Source organism: Pleurodeles waltl, chromosome 12 (assembly GCF_031143425.1).
Source record: "Pleurodeles waltl isolate 20211129_DDA chromosome 12, aPleWal1.hap1.20221129, whole genome shotgun sequence".
Lineage (NCBI taxonomy): Eukaryota > Metazoa > Chordata > Amphibia > Caudata > Salamandridae > Pleurodeles > Pleurodeles waltl.
In genome coordinates, this window is record NC_090451.1 from 439,683,213 (window position 1) to 439,707,257 (window position 24,045).

Here is a 24,045-nt window from a genome sequence, read left to right on the forward strand (position 1 = left end):
GTTGACAACCAAACCAGTGCAACTACCAGCCACAAGATACAAAGCATTGCAAATACCCAGCTCAGGACACTCTGCAATGCCCATATTAAGGTTCAAAGGAATATCAGTACACTTTGATTGATAGTACACATCAACAACACATATAATCCTTTCTTGCCTAAGTAACAAACCAGTTATGCAGCAATACGTTTTAAAGGTACATAATTGACTAATACATTGCCAAGGAAGTGGAAATCACAGAAAAAAATGCACTCTCATGATCAGAAACATTACTTTGTAAATATATGTTAATGCATGAAGCACCCTGTGTGATTGGTGCCATCTTTATTTTGGAACATCAATTACACGCTACATACATTTTGGCCAGTTTGCTTTAGGGATTTAAAAAAGTTTCAAAATATTACACAAATTTAAATAATGAAGTTCTAATAAATACACTTCAAGTTTAAAAGTTGTTTTTTTCCTTCAATTGTGGAAGAAGCCGATCACAAAGTTCTCCTGTCATGGTTAGTAGCCCCCAAACTAAATAATGAAAAAGCACTTGTAGAAAGACAAAATGATAAAGAAATCCTTCTGTAGTGTCCTGCTCGACCTACAGGAAACTCTGTTGTAAGACTCAAAAATCAGTGCCATTGTGAGTAAGCAGGAATGAACTTCAGAAATGTGTGTGTAAGTGTGAGTGCGAACAAAACTGACTAGCCAAAAGAAATAGCTATAATGCAGTGAAAAAGAATCAATTAAAATCATGAATCTAATTTCCAGTAAAACTAAATTAATCACAAGAGTTTATTGGAAAAAGATGCATTGATCAATTTGGACAAGTGTTTGACAGTTTGAGGTCACGTTTAATCATTTCCTTCATGAGGTAGCAGCAAAAATAAAAGTGTATTGATTATTTGTATGAACCAATAATTTTGTGGTAGCAAAATATACACTCCTCTGCCAGCCACAGGGCTCTATGTGCCTGCATTTTACAGTAGTAGTGCATTCTAAGTTGAGTGCCTATGATATTTAGGGTTAATACATGTGAGTGTATGCATTGCCCTGGCATCTATTCTCAACTTTGAGACAACCCTATTCAGTCACAACAAGTATGCAGCCTTTTGTTTCTATGAGTGAGGCTGCATTATACAGAACAATTAACCATGGTCAAAGTAAATGGAGAATTCTCTAGGGAACTTTCTTATTTTCTTTGGACAGGGGTACTAGACAGCAATGAACACCCCTCCCTCCTCCAGTGATTTCGTTTTTTGCCTGCTGGTTGCAACAGACGCATTGCAGCTTGGGCTGAGGAGGGACCCGACTAGGGAGAAGTGATGTCCCTCTATGTGGACGACATTCTGTTCCATTTGGCCAAATCGGAGTGCTCGGCCCCAAGGTTGTTGAAGATAATTGAGATGTTTGGCTCCTTTTCTGGGCTATGCATTTAATGGAAAATAATTGCTGTGTTCTTGCTATCTAGGGATACACTGGATAAGTAAGGCAATGCTCCCCGATAACCCAGGGGTTCAACTAATTGGATGTTTTCATTACAACGAATCAGGACCCTTTCTTGGTGGAAAACCTAGACAAAATAACTGACTCCTACATTCTTGGCAGCAGACCGCTGGAAGATACTTCTCCTTTCTCGTGGGCAACCCAACTCTATACAAGAAGATCTATCTGCCCCAGTTTCTGTACACACTACAGAACACTCCTTTTCCGGTGTCGGAGAAATTCTGTAGGTCAGTGAATGCAATTACGAGTGCTCTGCTCTGGGTGGGGTGGGTCCCCAAGAATAGCATGCACTTTTCTCCCAAGGAAATAATTTGACAGAGTTATAGCCCTCTCCGTCTCTGCTTATACTATTGGATGCCCCAATTACAAATAATCAATGACTGGACATTTACATTGCAACAAGAGCTATTGGTGATGTCAGACAGGAGAGCAGTAGCCCTGGAGTGGTATATTTGGAGGCTTCTAGACCGTCCCTTGGAGAAGTTTGATGGAGACCTGGGCAGACTGGGATGATGACTGGGGGAGGGGTGGCATGCAGGTTCCCCTTCAAGGTAGCCATCTGGGCTGGTTTTCAACAGATACAGCTGAAACAGCTCCACAGGACCTATTACATCAGGTCAAGATTGTTCCATATATGGAAGACAGGCTCACACAGTTGCATGAATGACTGTCAGTAGAGAGGCACCCTGCTTCATACAGTATGGGAATGTCTATTCCTCCGGAACATCTGGGCGGGGAGGTGCCAAAGCAATTCTCAGAGGTCTTGGAGTACACTACTGACCTGAACCCCCAAGCTGACCACCCTGGGCATAAGGAACAACCAGTCTTTAGAAAAATAAGCTCTACTCCTCTGTAACACATCTCTAATAGCATTAAATTGTGGGGGAGTAGTGAGGTCTCGAAACAGAGAAACTGGGAGGCCAATATAGATTGGTGCATGTAATATAAAAAAATGCTGTATAAGGCACACAGATGTCCCAAAATATTTGATAAGGTGTGGTGGCCTTGGAGACAAGCCATGGACGATATGCCCTTATAGGGAGGGATGACCAGGGAAATAGGAGGCCCCCGGAATGCAATGAGACAACAAAGTTATTACTATGTTTTGTATTCTGGAGGACAGGCCATTTGTTGTCTGAATGGTAGTTGAGACTAAAGTGGCGTACATGGGAGAGGAAATTTATGCTATGATGTACACATGCCTCAAGTTTAAAAGACTGTACCATTGTGGTAGGATGGCCCTTTTCCACCCATGCATAGCAAAATCAATAAACAGGTGTTTAAAAAATAAAGTATGTCACCTTTTCTGGACCATCCCATTCCCTGGATATTCGTACTGGTATTCCTCATGCATGTAAACATTTAAACATTGTGGGAAAGTGCCCCTTTATGTATTGTCACCCACCCCCCCAATTTTAGCCCCCAATGCTGATATATATGACTCTGTGGAGTGGAAGCATGCTAACTAGACTCCAGTACCTGTCAGTACCTGTGCTCTCTCCCTAAATTGTTATATTGATGTGATGTGTCCCTGATTGGCAAGACTGTACCTGCTTATAAGTCCCTAGTAAATGGTACCCAGGGCATAGGTCATAAGGGATCCCAGGTCTGCAGCACAAGTTTGTGCCACCCTCAGTGACCCACACAAATTACTGAGGGCAGGCCTTCCATTGCAGACTATCAGAGTGGTGCAAACTGCTTGAGTTCGACTGTGCCCTCACTATGAGTGGCACAGTCCCATGCACTGCCTTCCATGCATGTCAGACACCTCTAAGGTAGACCCCTGAAACCCTAGAGGCAGTATACATTATGTTTAAGGTGCAGACATATAAGCATGAACTTATAGGCCTCTATAGTATCCCTTCTATTAAGGTACACTATAAGTGCAGGCCTGTCCATCGGATAACATGGGACTTAAACCCATGCAGACCCAGGCTGCTATATCCATTATGGTACCACCTAAATATGTCAAGTTTGGTGTCAAACAGCTTGCTTTCTCTCCCACAATATGAATCTCATGTCCTGGCATGCACCCAGGTGGCACACTAGAGGTTGCCCACCTGTTTTTCACCCTTCTTTGCTCTTTGGCTGAGCAGCCTGTGCTTTTCACATGCTTTCTGGCACCAGGACAGGTTTCTGTCCTCCTGCCAGACAGACTGGTCACTCCCAGAGGTCAAGAAAAAAGGCTGAGGCAGGAAGGAGGTCACACCTCCCGCTCCCCAGCCGTGCTAGTGAATAGAGCCATCAGGGTAGTGAGCTTCAAAGACTTCACTGCCCCTGATAGCCATTTGTGAAGTCCCCCAGTGGAGGAAACAGCCCTCTTCCTGCTCATAGGCACATTTGCTCCTGGTCAGGTGGGAATTTAGCTATGCAGGTCAGTGCACACCCCTAGCAGGCTGACCACACCTCTGGGGGGGCAGCCCCCTATGAACACTCAATTTTGATTTCTGCTATCTTAGTAGCAGCAGAATAGAGGGTTTGGGTTGCTAAAGGTGACCTATCCCACGGATGTGGTCACTTCAGTGGTGGATTAGCTGTAGTAGGTAGCTGCTCTTTGACCAAATCCAAATCCAATTTGGTGGTAAGCATGTGCAATTTAAAAAAATGCATTATAAATGCATTTTTAAAAATGACATGTAGCGCACACATGTCCCTAGGGCATGTGTGCGCTTCACATGTCTACAAATATTTTTTTGGGGTGCATCAAAGGGGGCCTTAGGCCCCCAGCACCCTGGGGTTTACATTACCTAATTTGCGAATTCCTAACAGGAATTCACAAATTAGGTAATGCAAAACCATTTGCATTGCCCATAGGGATGAATCCAGTCCCATTCCCTAATTGCGATTCGGTAATAGCGATTGGGATTTTTAAGAAAGTTTTTATTACCGAATTGCAATTTTCATACATCCCATTTTGCATTTCTTAAATAGCGATTTCTTAAAAATTGCTATTTAGGAAATGCAAACCGGGATGGTGATTCATCTGGCCCCAAGTGACCATCAGCAAATCAGTGTACCCAGTGGCATAATGTTATGTTGCCGTCCAGCCACTGCTACTTTTCAAAACGCTGGTTACGCCATTAATCCTGCAGCCTGGCCACTGCTTCGTAACCTCAATGTAAGAGGGCTGCACCCAAGGCTCGTGACACCCATTGGCTTTTCAGTACGCCCAGTGGTTTCCTGGCATCATTGCAATGGGTTGCTGATAAAAAGCTTTGTTAAAGCTAGTGGTTATGTCATGTGAATGAAAGTGCACTGTAGATATATTGGCTTTGACAATGCTTTTTGTAGTGTGTTTGTGATTGTTCTTTGTATTCATTGAGATTATCAACTATCTATGCCTTCATAATTTTGCAGCATAAACTACTTTTGTCTAATTGCAAAATGAAGGAACATAGTTGTTTGTGGACTTAAGGTGTCACTCGGCCATGCAGCACTGACAAACGAAATTCACAGGATGGTCACAGAGAGACTTTTCATGACTTAAGACAAATAAGCCCATCGCAGATGCATACATTTGTATACAGGTTTAATGCACATTGTTACTGGTTTTCTGGTCATGTTCTGGATGAATCAGTTATGTATCAAAAGTGAATATATGCAAACTTTCATTGAAAGTTCAAAAATCCTGTAGTAAAATCATCAAAATGATATTTTTGCTGAATGTGTTGTATTTGTTTAGGACCATCCCCTGGAATTTATTAACTATTGGTTGAAGGCCATGAATGCTATGATTACATGGTTAATAAGGGCATACTCTAAGACCAGAAGGGCGCTCAAATACCTGACCCTTCCTAGAAAGAGAGGGGGCTGGGCTGTACCAAATTTTAAATTATATTATTGGGCAGAGGCTCTTCAGTTCATGGGCCCACTGTTCAGGTATCAGGGTAGAATTGGCACAGCAAGTGGAACTCCATCCATTTATGAGATTTTATTTGGGAAAAAAGAATGTGGGTGCTTACTGTGACAAGTTAAACCCAGCTACTTTAAGAAAACATGGTTTAAGACTTTGGAGAGGGCGTATAGGATTTGGGCCTTGTTATGCAAAAAGCTTGGGCTGGAACATCTTCATTAGTACATCTCCTTACCAAGAAATCTGCTATTGACAGACATCTTTAGGTGGCCTCTAGTTCTGGAGTGGGAGGTTGGGGGAATTACGAGACTAGGCAATTTTTTCAGGTAGAAGGCAAATATCTCATATGAAGAACTGCAGGAGAAATTTTATGTATCTTAGAACTATGTTTTTAAACACTTACAAATTTGGGACTCTTTAACCTGAAAAGGGGCAAGGGGCCATGGGCTTTTAGAGGACAGCTCTACTGGATCAACTGGCTGGGGGAGATTGCTATACAATTAGTGAACTGTGGAGAGATCTGAATACCCTGACACTAGATGATCTTGAAAGACAATCCAAAAAATGGCAGAAGAGACTAGGGTTCTGGAATGTCCCTTTTTGGAATGTCTGGAGCTAGCCTTTACACTATTACTTTCAGCTAGCCTACGCAACCAACACTGAAAAGCTTTGTTTGATCAGTATTATACACCTCAGAAAATTGCTGGATGGGGAGGGATGGCAGGCAGTACCTGCCCACGGTTCTATTCCAGCAAGGCTGACTTAGTCCACATGTTTAGCAGTTGTCCCTCCTTGACTCCATTCAGGAGTGAGATTACTACATTTATTGGTACATGCTTGGGTAGGAAGTTGGTGTTAACTGCTCAGATTGTTCTGTTGGGGGTTCAGGGTGTTATGGTTCCCGGTCCAGCTCAGAGATTTGCATGTATTGCTATGGCTGTGCGCTGACTATGCATTGTGTCATCTTAGTTGGAAAAGCCCCCCCCGACTCTTCAACAGTGGTTTGCCTTACTTTTGACAGTTTTCAACTTGGAAATCGCTTTGTATGAAAAAAGAGGTAAAAAAGTAAATCGGACAGGAAAACAGAGATTGGTGCCCCAACTGTGTCTAAACTCCCTCCTTACATGCTTTATGTGTGGGCAAAAAAACAATAAAATATTTTAAAGAAAAAGACAACAAAGGAAAGTTCAAACAGCACATTTATTTTTCAGGACATATGCAAATCGCTTTGGTGTCATAGAGTCGGCCACAGATGTGAAACAAAGTTCATGCCGGCTGCAGAAGGTACATTGTGTGGTCTGAACATGGTGAGTTAGCACATGCCGAATTGAAGTTGAAAAATGCTTTGTCAGCAAATATATACTTTACTATTTATTCTTAAAACTAATATTGTATGCACAATTACTTAAAACTTGGAAAATAACAGAATTTTATTTGGTCCAATATTCATATCCTGTATGAGATTGTTAATAGCATACCAGAAATTGATAATGAATTGGTCAGACTTTCATCAAGTTCATCAAAGTCTTGCGTCTTTTGTGCTTGGACAACTACTTCAATCTAGGAGGCATTAGATACAGGTCTCGTGAATTCTAAAAGAGAAATAGTGCAGCCCCTAAAAACACTTTTAGGGGGCCCTTTTTATTGTTCATTTAACCACACATCACATGGAAGAACATGTTTTGAAAAATTGAATTAAGCAGATGCTTCCTTTGATATATTTTAAAATGTATCTTGATTAGATTATTTTACATTTAATTAGTGACCACCTATAAAGGTGATTTATTTTTAAATCTTCATATGAGCTTTCGTTTAAAAAAAAGACTTTATACAACAGTAACTGCCTGTCTTTGGAATCATGATCTATTTCTCTTGGTGTTACTGTCTTTTTTTATCCTCACAAGCTGTATAATAAGTGTAAAATGCTATAATTTGGGCTTTTGGTTTTATGGTATGTTTTTAACATTTCTGTCTGTATTTATTCATATCAATTTTTTGGTAGTTTTATCTGTATTTATCCACATTTTATTTTGTTGCTAGCAAAAATAGGCAATGAGCCAGGGGTTGTTCCTGGGTCTGAGCATTGGTGTTGCACCTCCACCAATTTTGTGAGGCATTTAGATGGTAACTGCAATTACTATCTACATACCTTACAAAACAAATTGTGCCTGAGTGCCAGGCTTTCTCCACACTCTCTAACTTGAGGGTCAGGTAGTTTCCAGAGGCACATGCACCAGTGTGCATGTGCCAGCTAACTTTTGCTTTGGGGTCGGGGGACAGCTTCAGTTCATTGCATAAGAAGGACAGAAGGGCTGACAAACCACCAACCCTGGCTTTCAATACTTGGGGTCCTCTGGGACCTCCCACTGATGGTGCGCCATAGTGTCACAATTTAAAGCAGCCCCAGGCATTTAGGGCATCAGCCCTGTTCTTTCTGGGCTACTTGTCTATTAGTCTGAGGCAGTCTTGCCACTCCACCCTTTCTCAAGTTGTCAAAGGGAGTGATGGGGTCAGCAAGTATCACTGACTCCACCCCACCCTGTGACAAGCTGGGAAAGGGTAGAGGTTAGAGGAGTCTGCCTCTGAAGGATGCCTGCTAGTTACTGGTCCTGTGACATCATGTGACAGGTTTTGACTCCGAGACGTGGGGGTCACATGCATGTTGTAAACATATAGACTGCACATGCTTCTGCAATAGAAGCATGTTCAATGTATATGTTCATAGCTTCCCCCTGTGCAGCGCTTCCATGTGTCAACAACTGAAGTGATTGGTGCACAACCTCCTATAACCCCTTGCTGCCATTGCCTGGGTAAGTATGCCTTCTTTGTGGTAGAAAAAAAGGACTTCTCTTAGCACAGCACACACCCTGAGCACACATATTTCAAAACGCTTTCATATGAAAGCTTAGGCTGTGCACCTGTACAGTGCGAACTATGAGCTCACGTATTTCAGGGCACTTTCTTATCTGCAAATTAACTCTTTACCACATATGATAGCGCCTTGCAATACAAAGGACCATGATGTGCGCTGCGCAATAAGGCATTGTCTGGAAGATAGAGTCACAGGATCCAGGGTGTAAAAGCAGATGATTCATGCTAGAGCACCCCAGCCGTGAAATTCTAAGCCTATCTTTAAAGCCTGGCTCTTGCTGCTGGAGTCATGTTTCTGCTGTGTGCAGGTTTGGTACTACGCATGACTCCTGACATCAAGAGGGAACTCCCTGGCTACTCACCCTACCAACCACTTCATGCAGCTTGGTTAGTGCCCCGAGCCCTTGCACCAGTCTGGCCTGCCCTTGTGTTTGCTCTGCCAGCTTAAGGTTTCCATGGCTCTCACCGGTTCTGTTTTAAGTTTGAGGGACGGTCCCTGGCAAACGGCAGGCATGTGCTGGAGATGACTGTAGAGTGCAGGTAGGAGGTTGACTCTGACAGCGCAGTTTGTCACACAGGCAGCCAATGGTAACCCATTACAGCCCTCTGTCCTGATCAGTGAGTACCCCTTGGACAGTAGAGGCGTAGTAACCAGAACTCATTCATCCCTATAAGTATCATACCTCAAAGTTTGGATGCTTTGGGTGTTTCATTTGCTGCCTGTTCATATTCGACTGCATGAAATTAAAGAACCAGATAGCACAGCTGATGAAGTGCTCACTGCAGTAAACTGTGATAGGCAGATAATGGGTGCATGTGTACAAGAGTTTCTCATGTCTGCTGTCAGGCTCTGTGAGTAACATATAGTTTACAAGTTTCAGTTTGTGAAAGATGTTTAGGGTTTTAAACCAGCTGCACAGTAATCTGACTGTAATGTGTGGGCCATGTCTTACAATCCCCATTGGTCTACTTAGCTTTTCCTCCGTCCAAGGGCAATAAAGGGATCCCATCGAGACAAGTAATATAGAGGGACTTTTAGTAATTTTAATAAAAAACTGCACCACCCAGTCCCTTAAACACCTGAACAAAATCAGCAATATTTACAGGGATGGGCTTCATTGGACTCCAAATGGATGGATTTAGAAGCCTAAGACTGAGTAACTTCTATTTTGCAGTTAGGCAGCTGAAGCAGAAGGAAATAAAAATTGTGCCCACAACAACAGTGAGTGTTTCCTTATGTAACTGAGAATACCTCTGCTGTCAGTGCTGTGCCCAGAAGGCCACACCTAGGCCTTGCATGAACACCTTGTTTTTAGAGCACTCATTAGTCCTGTCAAAAAGTAAACAGCAAAAGTGGATGCAAATAAGATATTAAATTGCATGCTTTAACGTGCCAATTTGTTTACTCTCCGAAGTGATTGTCTTTGAAAAGCCACAAACCTATTTTCCTGTTGTGCATAATTAATTAAGCCATAGGTTACCCTCTTCTGATCTTACATGCATAGGACTTATTGTAATCTTGGTTACTCATGTTTTGAAAACCATTTGGGTACACAATGGAAAACTACCCCCCTGGCACCCTGGAAAATGCAGAAAGCACACAGCGATGCAGCTGTCATAGTTTAGTAATTGTGCTGTCCAGCTTCATCTCTATATGCTTCCGAAGTGTCAAAATGGCAATGTGTTGACACTCTGTAAATAGATACATGCATTGAGATGTATTTGTTAAAAGCAAGGCTTTTTAAGCATGAACTGAGAAACATTCTTGCCTCCTCCCTAATTACAATGCTATTACTAAATTAGGAGGCAAGTCAGGGGTAATGTAAACTCTATATGTGGGCCAGATTCATATTATACATGGATTTAAGTTGCACCATTTTAGACCAATTTTTAAATTGTCTCAAAGGAATGAGGATCCCTTAATTGACAAGTTAGGATGTTTAAAAGGATATAAACACCACATTAAAATCAAGAGAGGTGCCACCCTTACAAAAGCCAATGTCAGATGGAGTCTAGTCAATATACAAGAAAGTGTGTAAGCTGAATTAAACAAATAATGGGGAATGGGGTGATAGAAACCCATTGAAGGTACTGAGTGGCTGTCCCCTATTGTGGATGCTAAAGAAAACTAATGGGAGTATTAGGTTATTTGTTGATTTTAAGAGCATTGATCAGGGAAGGGGAAGTGGATCGATTTCCATTACCACATACAGATGATATCTTGTCTACATTGGAAGGTGCAAATTTCTTTCTAGCTAAGATTTAACAGCAGCATATCACCAGGATGAATTAGATACAGGTTCTCCAGAACTCACCTCACTATAACACCAATGGGAGTCTATAAGTATAAAACATTTCCTTTGTGTTTGTTTCTGATGCCTTAGTTTTTCAATGTATAATGTCTACAGTTTTGAAAGGGATAAGAGGAGTGAAGTGCTACCAGGGCAATCTATTTATATATGGAAGTATGGTGGAGTGAACATAATGAGGGTGGACATGCTATGTTGAAGAGGTTTCTTGAGGCAGGATTAACACTAAGAAAGGAGAAATGTATGTTTGGTGTATGTGAGGTGAGTTATTTGGGAAATTAGATTTCTCAAAGAGACAGAAATAACCTTCCTCTATGGAAGAAGTAGTATTGTTTTTGGGGATGGTCAATTATTACAGAAAGCTCATCAAAAACTATATGGATAAATTAGTGCATTTGAGATCTCTGGTAGGAAAGATAGTACCATTTAAGTGGAGTCAGGTGTATGATCCTGGCATGGAAATTATGATTGCTCCAGATGCAAGTTCTACCGAACTGGGGGCGGTGTTCATACAAAAAAGAAATGGTGTGAAATGCTTGATATTTGTTAAAAGTGAGACTTTCTAAACATGAACTGGTCATGAATAACCTATATGTGGGCCAGATTCTTATATATTTGGATTAAAGTTGCACCATTTTAGACCAATTTTTTTGCTCACCACAGTTTGTTAGGCAGTCTTATGCCCCACCTCTTTCAAATTCCACTAGCCGCTCCTGCAATGCGCACTTGGTTGTTATAGGTTTAGCTAGATTTATATAGCTGGGTAAATGGGTTGCTGCTTTTAACAAAGAGATCCTTTTGTTACCTGCAGTTAATAAATTGTAATCCTTTTAATATAGCACAGTGAGCTATGAAGGACTGGGTAACCCTCACTGTCTTACGTAACACATCCTATACATTGATTTACACACATATGATTTATTGTCAATATATAAAGTGTGATGTAAAGTGCTCCGAAAATCTGCATTGTAGATAGTGCTATAAAAGAAATACAACAAAATAGTGGTATTTAAATTGTTATTTCTGCAAATACTGGGACAGTCCAACACATCTAACATTCCTACAGTGCTTGCATATTTCTTGGATCCAGGAACTGAACAAATTAAAAAGCATGCTCTCTCTCTAAAGTGATAAGCTCTGTGTATTTGTTTTTTAACAACTGCTTTTAGGTGTGCGTCTCCCTTTGCCCCCCTCATAGCACCCAGCCAGGATGTTTAAACAAAAGGAAGCCTAATGGCCCCTTTATGTCGGACTTTGTTATGGGCTCAGTTGAAAACTGATAAGCCCACTCCCCACTTGCACCAGAAAGGCTCGTCTTCAGGTTGCAGATAGCAGCAAAGTTAAACAAATGTATTGGCATTTTTCTGTTTCTATTTATTTATAAATACAGTCAAAGGAAAAATATTTTTCCACCTGCATTTATTTGCAGAAATCTGTGTAAACGGAAAACCAGGAGCTTTAGTTATAATGAGCAGATACTATATGATCTGCCTCACCTACTTCAATCTACTTGGGGAATTGTGGGACTGTGGTTTTTTAAAGCAAATGGTTGTAGACTGTTACATATAAGTGTACCTTATTTGTGCTATGTAAGATTGACAGTGTTACCTACATCCTTACAGTTTTCAGTACAGTACACTCTACAAATCACTTATAACTACTCAGAAACTGATTCACAGCAAATCTGTGAAACTAAGGGCCTGATTTAGATCTTGGAGGGCAGGTTACTCTCCCAAACATGACGGGTATTCAGTCCGCCTTATTACAAGTTCCATAGGATATAATGAAAATCATAATACAGTGGACGGGATATCCGTCAAATTTGTGGCAGAGTAATCCCATCCACCAATATCCAAATCAGCCCCTAAATTCCACTAAGGTATGAGAAATGGCCATCTCCAGCTTATCTAAAGAGATTTGCACAGACACACATGACTTGGGCTAATCTGCACCTTTGTCTATAAAATAATAATACCTCCACTTTGTGGCGTGATTCACAGCTGACACAGTCAGAAAGTTGCTTCTGCTGGGTCACTACTAGGTTTGGTTCAAATGCCATACGTTTTGGAACTCTCATATAATTTTAAGAGTAACATTTAAATCTTTGACAATCCTAGATTTCCAAAAGTGGGCAAATGAGAAAGCATTTGCACATGTTGAAATTAAGTGAGTCTGCATTTCGGCATAATGAACTGATTTATTTTTTCAAGTGTATTTCCACTCAATAACGTTTTTTTTGTTTCTCCAGAGGAGAAAAAAGTATTTCTTTTATGGAGAAACCTTGAACCGTACCGATTATGGAGTATTCCCTACCTCCTTCCCACCTACCTTCTAAAGAACTATCTCCTGACCATTTGAAGGTTATAAACATGATTGCAAAAAATACCAACTGAGACTTGCATGTTGTTGGTGTTCCGCACCTCTGGCTTGCATTTCTACCCTGAGATCCTCGACCCAGTGACCAAGCGACTGAAACAAAGTGGCCTTAAATGTAGATACATCGCAACACATCAAATGGTACGTGTCTTTATTCATACACCTCAGCCATATATTGATCTCGACTGTCACTTTACAACATCATATGGCTCTCTACAGCATCATAGGATTCTATCTTAGAATTCTATGATGCGGCACACAAGATGTCACCTTTCCTTATTCCTCGAATCAGGAATGCTGTTGGCTCTAAATAAATGCTGCGCTTTGCACAACTGAGCTATATTTAGCTGTGCAAGTGCCCTGTGAGTTGGACCCTTTAAATCTAGCAGGCAGCATTAAGTGACATATCCACTCTATCACACTTGAGCCTTGCTTTAGGATGTCATATGAAACAGCAAACATTTCCCACTTTTGTGAAACCCATCTGTCACACATCTCACGTCCTACTGCAAGAGAGTTTATGGCATTAAAATTCTTGTCTCCGTGGCGCCTGGACACACAAACATATTTTAATTCTGCATTCTTTTCTCATCACTCACATCTCCTAGAGTGATTAATTGCGTGTCAGATGTGCAGTGCAGGTAGCAAAAGAATCCGATGAGATGAGGTAGTCAGTGAATGCGGAGGTTGTGCTCTCTACACAAATAGGTTGATTTTGTGAGCAATGTGAGACAAGCCCACAAACAGTCTCATCGGAAGTCCCAAAATTGTCCTCCTGTCGTACCCACATATCTGTCAGTTTCTGCATGACAAGGTGCAATGGGGATTGATGGGTGTTCGATGTCTTCTAGGGGACTAATAGTTGGATTAATCTGAATGGAGATTTCCATCACTTCGATGATTATCAAAGTCATTTTTCAGGTGTACGCACTGAACCACAAGTGATTTATTTGTCAGATCAGACACTAGATAAGCCTGCTGTTATATTGCTCAACTGACTTATTCATTAACCGTTGTGAAATCACTAATATTCAAAATATTGATGCAAATCTAGTATGTATTTCACTTCACATATTTCACGTATGTACCTTGGGTATTGTGAGGGCCCTTATTCTTGGATATGTTTCAAATGTGAAGGTGCATTTGGAGGGTAATGGACAATAAATAGCATTAAAAATTGGTTTCAAGGTAAACAAGTAGTGGCAAAGCCAATAGGTCTGACATTGTCTGCTTGCCTTTTTCGCTTTATCAATGCTTGTTTTGTGTTTTCATCATTTTTCCAAAACTTTCAGAAACACATTGAGTAAAAGCTTTTTTGCTCTAAAAAAAATATCAGATTGCCAGATTGCTTAACAGTCCCTGGCACTGAAGGGAACTATTACGTATGTGTATGTGCTCCCTGTGAACGCACAGAATGTCATTACTCACAGTGAAGTTAGCCAGTGGCTGAACGATTGCCCCATGCTGTATGATGTAGAAAAATATGAATGGCTGGTCTTATATGCCATACACAGAGTTAGATCGTTGTACACTTTCAGTAAAGGGTACACAGCTATGAAATTTTTTTCTTAACTGCATTTCTAACAACTCAAAATTCAAACACAGTACAGTCAGTACACTCCACAATTTTAATTGTGAACTTCACATATGTATGGGAACCGGGATGGCATTCAATCCATTTTACCAACTGGACACATTAAAATGATTCTGACATGTTTTAATTCCCACTATAATTTCTTCGGTGTTGTGATCAGCAATCTAGTTGGTGGCTGTGTTGATAGAGAGCAACATCTTCAAGGGCCTAGGTACTTGAGTTTCTCTGGCTACCTACAAATTCACACGGAACCGCGTCTGTTAAATTGCCCTTAAAGTCGCTGTAAAATGTGCCCTGTTTCTCAGCTATGAGTAGGTATGAGTTTATGGTCAAGGTAGCCAGGTTTTGGTGTACCTAGTTGCTGTCACATTGAACTATGAGTGGTTGACCAATAGACATTGGCCATTATTGTTTGTGACCCAAAATAAACAAATACTGATGTTCCCCTTTTCCTAATAACATATTGTCATCTTTTAGCACTTAATCCAAAATGCATATTCCTTCTGTAGGCACCCCAAATCACTCAACAGCTTTAAATCGCTTCTGAAAACACCTGTTTTTACCTTTCTTCATTCAGGTAGAAACTCACTGTAAACCACATATCTGAAGGTTAATAAACAGAGTTTTAAAAAAATGGAACTGCAGGAAACGGACGGTCTATAGATTAATAGCAGGGGCAATTGCCATTCTGTTAAAGATTGAAAAAATAGTTACCACCCCTCCCTCAAACAATATTTTACTTTATATGAAAAAACATCGAAATTCACAGGAAAAAACAAAGATTAAAGGTATGGTATAGTTAGGTGAAAAGGTCAGTTTAAACATGACATTTTAAACTAAAAAAACACTGAAATTCACGTGGTCTTGTTAACTGAAGTAGTAATAACTCGCTCCCTTGTCAAGTACAGTGATGTCATCAATGATTAATTTCAGATGCAATCAGTGATGTTATCAATGATGTCATGCGATATGTCAAGGGTGATGTAATATGTGACGAAATAAGCAGTGCCGGGCAAAGGTGTGTATTGTAGTTACATCAGGCCCTACACCCAAACCCCTAAGGGAAGCTAACCCCCACCAGCCTTCCACCTGCAAGACCTGGCCTTCCTCATTGGACACCCACAGCAGTTATTTTGTTTAAGCTGTTTTTCGATCCCACTTGCATGAGTAAGCAGGTCATGCTGGCTCCTGCGAGAGTCCCACGGTGTAGTGGCAGCCCAAACATTTTTTTATTTGACCCGGGGAGCGAGACTCCCAACAAGGTCCAGGTGGTCGGACTACCCCTACCATGCCCGCTTGTACCTTATGGTTTTCATTTCTAGCATATGGGAACTCAATTCCTGTGTCTTGTAATAGTGGCCTCAACATTTCTTTTTATGTTGCGACCAGCAAATCAAGCTCAAGTTCATGCAGAATATGAGAGAGATTTTTGCTCCCGCTTAGCAAATGTGATTACTCTATTATTTGAATTTGCATACCTGGGTACTCAACCGTCCAGATAACTATACATTTTGAAACTTAATTGCTCAGAAACTAAGCAGGCCCCATGTTGGACATGTTCCGCACTGCCAGGAAGGAGAGCAGGTTGCCAGATCATCAAGGACTGGCCAAGATAGTAGTGGTTCCAAAGAAAGGTAAACCCCAGGCGAATGTGGGTTGCACTGACCTATATCCCTTCTAAACATAGAGATAAAGGTGCTTACTAAGGCCCTTGTGTCTCATTTGCAGAATGTGATCACCATGATCGTACCCCTAGATCAATCTGGCTTTATGCCCAGTAGAGGAACATATTTAAATCTCCGGCGCATGTATGGGGTGCTTCATTTGACAGCTGCCCGCCAGGCCGAACCATCTGCTCTGCTCTCATTAGATACCAAAATGGCCTTTGACAGCTAGGAATGGCCCTATTTTTTCGCAGCTCTCACCAGACTGGGGTATGGCCCCAACTTCTGCGGGTGGGTCAAACTGCTTTATCAGGTCCCGCTGGGCAGAGTATGAGTCAATAATGTCATGTCCCGGCTGTTCACTCTGCACTGGGGAATGTGGCAGGGCTGACCATTATCCCTGATGATCTTTGCACTGGAGCCCCACGAAGTGTGGGTCCATCAAGACCCTCTTGCCTGAGGAATTAGCAGAGGAAGAGACTGGGAGGAACACATTTTGCTAGAGGCTGATTAGATCCTGCTTTACGCCACACAGCTGCAGCTCACGGTTGACAGATTACTGCATATCTTTCATATCTTTGGGGACTACGCTGGATATAAAATCAACTAGGATGAGTCCCTTATTTTCCCCCTAGCATGTGGTGTTTCCCGCTTGCCATCGTGCTGTTTGGCCCCAGTGGTGCAGGGTGGATTCAGCTTCCTGGAAATCCACGTGACCCGAGACCCTGCGGACTTTCTGAATGGGATCCTCTACCCTTATATGGCACGCCTCCATAGAGATGTGACACACGGGCGAATGCTCCCAATCTCTCTGATGTAGGACTGTCCTCTCTGATGATGACCCTCGTCTCACTGCTTTATGTCCTACAAAATATCCTTTATAAAATAGTCCCTCTTTAACTAGGTTAACCACAAGCTCTGCCAGATTCTCTGAGTTGGAGGTTGCACCAGAATAGCGCTCCACAAACTACAAATAGTGGTTATGAAGGAGGACTGACAGTTCCGGATGTGCTCAAATACTATTGGGGGGCCCACCTGATAGATGGAAATGACTGAGTCTATGCAGACCAGATGGAGCTAGCCTACAGGGTGGACAGGAAGGCCATGGGGTCGGGACTACCCGCCTCTGTTGTTCAGAAGATCAATAGAAAAAACCTTACTGACCCACACTCAGATGGCGGTACGTATATGGCAGGAGGCAAATACGTTGTTGACTTGGGAGGGAAAACTGACAGAGAAATCTCCACTGTGGGATAGTGACCTATTGAGGAAGGTCAGGGGGCTGTCTGGATTCTCTAGGTGTGGCCTGATTGGGATTGAATACCTGGGGCACTTCTGGAGTGACAGACGTATATCTCCTTTGAAGTCTTGCAAAATGAATACGTGATGGGGGCGACCGAACATTACTGTTACTTGCAAAAGGGGTGTGCTTTGAAATGACATATAATAACCAGTGAACAATTGCATGAGTCCTCGCCACTAGAGGACCTTCCCACCTGGACCCCATGCTCCTGAAGGTGGTCTCCCTAACATATAAGAAATTAATGAACATTCTCAGGATCCACTGGGTGCATTGAGAGAGGTCTGGGAGGGAGACTTTGAGCTCATTGAGGATAACAATTGGGTGAGGTGGTGCAGAGCCCCAAGAGAAGTTACCATATTTTGTCTTGTCCAGCTGAGAGTACTGCACAGGTCATACTACTCCAGACCTCTTCTGTCTTGACTGGGGAGATGTAAGTCGGATCTTTGCAATTGTGACCAACTTGGAACATTCTATAACATACTTTGGGATTGTCCATCTATCCAACAATTTTGGAGAGACAGAACACAAATAAAAGCATGTGACTGGCCTCACAGTCCCCCTAGAAGCCAGTTGGCTCCTACTACAAATAGTGGGTGAAGAAGTGTGGCTCAGACTCCAGTGGATCTGGCTGAGTTCACCAGCATGGGTGACTAAATGCAATATAGCCCAAACCTGGGGAGCGGACAGACCACCTAGGGTTGAAAATTGGGAATCTGACTTAGAATGGTGCCAACGTGCTGAACATGTGGTATACCAAAGTAGGGGCTGTCCTAAAAAGTGGAAGAAGGTATAAGGCAATTGGCTAGTCTGAAGCCAAGGGGTTAAGGGACTTCACTATTAGGAGTGGGATTTATACACAGGAGTGGCGATGTATAATGTGATCACCTCTGCTGTATTGCCTATGATTGAGAATCAAAGGCTGTTGATTTTGTTGCTAATTTACCAGCATTATGCATAATCCACTGAGCCATTGTTCAATAAAAAGTTGTAAATAAATTCTCAGAAACTACTGAACACATTTTTTTTTAACATAATGTGACATTGGAAGGCCAAAAACGCTGCAACCTATTTACAAACTGGTGCAATCATTGCATTGCGCCACTTTGTAACCCCTTGCGCCACTTTATGCCTGCACCAGGCATAATGTAAGCAAGGGGGGTGTTCCGGTGCTAAATGGGCCAAAAAAAAAATTGCGCAAAGAAATCTAAGAGATTTCTTTGCTTCATTTGTATCGGCATTTTAAGATCAAGCATTAAAGAGAGGCTTCCATTGTTTTTAATGGGCCTCTGGGTGATTTGCAAGAATAGCGTCAACATTTTTTACACTAATCCTGCAAAGCGCCGGACTAGCATAAAACATTATGATGCTAGCACCCCTGACAACGGCCATGGTACGCCTTATTTTAAATATGCCGCACACATGGTGACGTTAGGGAGGGGCTAAGTGGTGCAAGAAAAATGGCGCTGCACTAGGTGTAGCACCACTTTTTATAAATCTGCCCCTTAATTTCTGGTGATAGGATAGCCAGTTCATCACATTAGGCAGCAAAATCTTGACACACATTGTAGGACTACATCTCACATTCATGTTAAATGGGCTGCTTACCCTTACTATCAGGAGATGCTTAGCACCCGGTGTGTATCCTGCCTTGCCCTTTGTAGAGAAAAATTAAAGCCACGGAGACCTGCATCGGGCCTACAATAACAGAGACCGTTGTGTAATTAGTACTTCTGAAATCACTTATCAAATTCTAAATCAAAAAACCAAGGCATTTCTAGTCACATACAGTTTGTTTTCTTTCAGAGAACAATGCGAGTTTGTGGTCTCGTCGTTTGATCCACCACCATGACTTTTCTTCTCTGCAATTATTTTTTCAAAACACATAGGCGAGCGCGTTGTTTCTAGTTCTGAATGCTTGTGGCTAACCTACAAACATGATACAATGAGGCCCTTTCATGTACTAAATGCAATGCAGCTATAACTGTGTCTCGTTCTAAATGAGGAAGTTGTAAGACAACGTGAGTAAATAAACTCATTTAAAAACACATTGTCCTTTAATTGAAACATTTGTAACAGAGTTGTTTTTACAAGTGCAGATGGCACACTATTATCATGCAAAGATGTTTTTTTTCTCCCAATTTGAAATCCATATAGATGACAGCAATCTGTCGAGAATATGACTCTGAAATGCAGAAAATCTAAAATTAGGTGTTCAGTATATAACTTACAGTTGACGTGGTGGAGTTTTGTTTCTGGTCCGATCACACTAATACATTCACTGATGATGCACTGTGGAAGAAAGACCTGCATGCACGTTTAATTGGTGAAGGAGTGTGCACCTTGGCACAGTGCCTAAAGTGGCATGAACTAACTCTTGACTCAAGGAATTGATAGTAGGGTTTTGACGGGACTAGTGAATCAGGGCTGGATTAGACATTTCTAAAACTAGACAAATCCTTTGATTCTCGTTGTTACTAGAAAACACGTTTTGCATTTGCAGCCTTCATGAAATATGGATGGTGATACTTAGATGACAATTCAGAAGCATCAATGCTTGGCTATACGTGCTTCAAGTCATACATGTTTAGACTTTTAGAACCTTGAGCTGTTTGATGTGTCTTTATATGTCAATCACAATGCATTGCAACCTTTACTGATTCATTGTATTTTTTTTCAGTGGTGTCGGAGAGGTCAGTGCATAAAATATGGAGACTTTGGACCGCGGCCTGTAAATGGTGGCTGGTCTGATTGGTCCAAATGGTCAGAGTGCTCTCGAAACTGTGGAGGCGGAGTGACATATCAGGAGAGACAATGCAACAACCCAAAGTAGGCAATGATTTGATAAACTAGAATCAATTGTCTCTATGCCAAAATTCTCTAGGTTCAATCAACCAATTGGTTGCTTTATCAAGCATCATCACTCTACCACTGAGGCTATTGTACTTCCTCTCTGTCTTTCTATTTACTATTGCAGTCAATAAGTGTATCAACAGCGGACAATGCTCCAGTCTCAAAACCGCATGTAGCACAAATGCCCAGTAGTTGTATTCTCACGAAAACGGGTTGTCCCTTCTCCCTGACACCTTTGTTGTTTTCAAAAAGATTGCTCCTAATTATTCACCTACCTTTTTATATCTTCTATACTTTTTATATATTGTTTTGTGAACAACAGCTTTTGAAATTGCTTTATAATTTATTGTTGTATGACTAGTTAGTGGAAATGTAAAGATCAAAATGAAGCATATGTGATATTTCCAGTAATGTGGCACTGTATTCATTCCACTGAAGGACATGTTTCTGGTCCCAAAAAGCAGTGTTCTTCAAATTCTCTTTTTGGTATCAAATCTCTCTTGGGCCATTTAGTTGGCTGGGTTCCCCTAGTTTTAGTGATTGAGATAAAACTAAGATTCTTTTGTAGGCTTAAGGGAAATGTAGCAAGAAAATGCGTGTTTACAAATGTTAACAATGTCATTCAGTTGTCCTTTCAAAAAATTTAACATTGGTGAAAAACTGCATGGAATATGGGAATGTTTTCCAATAATGTTTTTTGCGGATGGTAAAGTGCAGTGGCCATCCCAGGACCTCTTTCATGAAATGTTCTCAGGAAAGCTGAACACATAGTAGAAATAATACTGTTTAGAGAGCCTTCTGGCTTTGTTCTCTGCAAGGTGGCTTTGGAGAAATGAGTATTCTCTGGAGCCCACTTTTCACTTGAAGTGTTGTATCTTTTCTGGATGTGAGAGAGAATGACACTGTTTCTGCAAGTGCTAAATTTGTTCTGTGCTGTAGGGAAGCCTACATGTCTATTGCCCATGCTCTACATAGCTGAATGCTATTGGCACTGCCAATGCTTGTTCGGGACTGGGGCTCATTTATAATCATCAGACTTTAACCAGTGGCAAGAGATATAAAGACAACAAAGGGGGAAAGGAGAATGCAGAGAAAAACAGAAAAATAGTGACAAAAGGAGGAAGCAGTTATGGAAAGAGCCTGCAAGAGTGAGAGAAAGGGGCACAGAGGGTATGCTGTTGGAAGGAAGAGGCACGAGGATATAAGAGGTATGAGCCTGTCTTGATGTTCAGCAACCTCAACATTTGGCAGCAGTAACCGAGGATTTCTGAAAAAAATTGTTCCATCACTTAATTCTTTATTACAAATTAAGGCCTGGGTCCATCATGTGACCACATAGCCACCCACCTCTCCTCAACTTCAGCCGCAGTAATCTGCATTGAGAGCCAGGGCTCGTTCGTTTTCTTTGCCAGAGGAAATAAGACCAATGCAAACTTAACCCATACAATGATGTTGATACACCTTTCATTGTCATTGTGTGGGTTACGTTTGTGTGGACTAGGTTTTACTGGTAGTTGGGCTACTTAGAGTATCCACTGAAACCTAGAAAAACAGGCTGGGAGAGCCACTGTTGGGCTAGCCACACCTAGAGTGTGATGAAAACTCCAGGGGCTAAGCCACTGTCATAAGATAAAATTTGTCTCTCGTAACTGCAACACAATACTATGTAGTTTCGAATTTTTGATAAATCGGGATGTGAGAGTCATTGCTGGGCTAACCACTCTCATAATATTACATTTGTATCACATAACTGAAACACAATATTATGTAGCTTGCAATTTTTGTTAAATCACTTGGTACATCATTTGGTACAGGTTTAATTAAAGCCACAAGTAAGATGAAGATAGGTATAAGAATGTGAATGTTAAACTCTAGTAGCAGTTTCCATATTTAGAATTGTTTATATTTTTGCAGTAAATCCCTGGGATCTAAGCGTAAAGAATGCTTATATTAAAATGATCTTTTAAGAAATTGTCCATTTACAAATATACTCAAGTGCCATTTTGTATTAAACTCAAAAAGCAGTTTTGATCTTGCTGCTAGCCCTTTAATAGTAAGTAATTATCGTTTCAATACTCACTTACAGTACATTCTTGAGCTATCTATTTAATTTTCCAATTACAAGTGATTAGTAATGTCACAACTCTACTGTGTTAAGAAATGTACAGGCGTGAGTTTATACAGGAGGTATTACAGACCCCTGCATAATGTATGTGTATGTGTTCCAACGCAAAATATGAACGTGTATTAGTGATACATATTTATCATAGGAACACTTACACAGTATTTTGTGATAGTTATAATGAAGGAACTGTATAACATGTAGAAACTGTGGCTTTGTGTCTTAATTAAAGCGAAGCAGTTTGCCTACCACCTAGCTCCCTACTTATATTCTGGAAGCGAGCGTGAATTGTGAATGTGAGCCAGGAAGTAACATATTGAATTGTGATATTGATTTATGATAGTGACAAAGTAGAACATGGGTAACTCTAAGCCCATTTTGCAAGAAACCACACATACAGCTCTGTACCATTTCTCAAATGTCGTTTTGAAAGCAATTACCACCTTGTACATTTTACTGTTATGTTGCTATGTGTAATATTCATTACAGAACGTCAGTAGTTTACTCAGGACTGCCATGTTGGCACTATCACTACGAATGATATCACACCTACTAGTGTTATTTATTTTACATTTGCCAGCCTGACGTCCCTGTAGAACTCGGGAAGTGCTGAAAGAATTTCACCAAATAAAGGCTCAAATATTCCATTTTCAGTTTAACATATTATTTGTTCATCTGAAAGAAATGTTGAACCTAAGCCAAGTTTTCACTGAATTGGGTTGGATTTCATGGAGAATAGATTACGTTTTTATATTATGGTGAGTTAAATGAAAATGAGACAAACATTACCTTGGGTGTGCAGTAGAAATAGCTATTTCTAAGAAGAGCTGCACACCACAAGCACTGAACAACTCAGTTGTAAAACAATTTTTGTTTTAGAATGTTTATCTACATGGATTATAAAAGCACATCAATTTTTTGCACGTGCATCCTATGCCAGATTGCCCAAGCCAAATCTCTTAACATGTATCTCTTACTGAACTTTTTAAAGCACGGATCAGCTCAGCATCCTCTGAATATGGGCAAATCACTTAATCTGCCTGTGCCTTAAAAACTGCGACATAATGTAATGTAACTGGTGCTCATGTAAAGTGCTCCAGTACCTTCGGGTCGAGTTTGCACTATATCAAACAGATTTTTTGTTTCTTGGGTACTTGGGTAGTTGCTCCATTTTGTGAAAAGCAAGAAGTGTAATGACGGCAGAAGTGCAAAGTAATTGGTTCCATGATATTGAGGTGGAAAGTATAAGGAAAATACCATGGGGCATATTTACAAAAAAATGGCCCATCACCTCTGATGTGCGACTTTTCTTGCATCGCTCTGCGACCCCTAACATCACCATGGTAGTGCTGTATTTACTATACAGCACACGATGGTGCACGTTAGCACAATAGCTTCATAATTTATGATGCTATTGTGGTGCTTTGATGGATTAGTGCCATTAACTATGATGTTAGTCCAGCAAAGCACAGGGTGGCCCTTACATTATTATGAGAGCGTCAGTTTAACTCCTGCCCTGAGCAGGCGTTAAAAATGATGGAATAAATGGCGCAGTGAAATGTAGATTTCACGGCGCCATTTCTTTGGGCCTCCCTGGGTGGGAACA

At 41.2% G+C, this 24,045-nt stretch overlaps 1 protein-coding gene across 2 annotated transcripts in view; it reads left to right on the top strand.

Moving 5' to 3' along the window:
- ADAMTS18 (ADAM metallopeptidase with thrombospondin type 1 motif 18) overlaps positions 1-24,045 on the top strand; it is a 282,250-nt gene that overhangs the window by 165,805 nt on the left and 92,400 nt on the right. For both annotated transcript variants that reach the window (XM_069216991.1, XM_069216992.1), the window contains 2 exons: positions 6,562-6,657; positions 20,145-20,293. In XM_069216991.1, the coding sequence (XP_069073092.1) occupies positions 6,562-6,657; positions 20,145-20,293 (245 nt within the window). The remainder of the gene's footprint in view (positions 1-6,561; positions 6,658-20,144; positions 20,294-24,045) is intronic.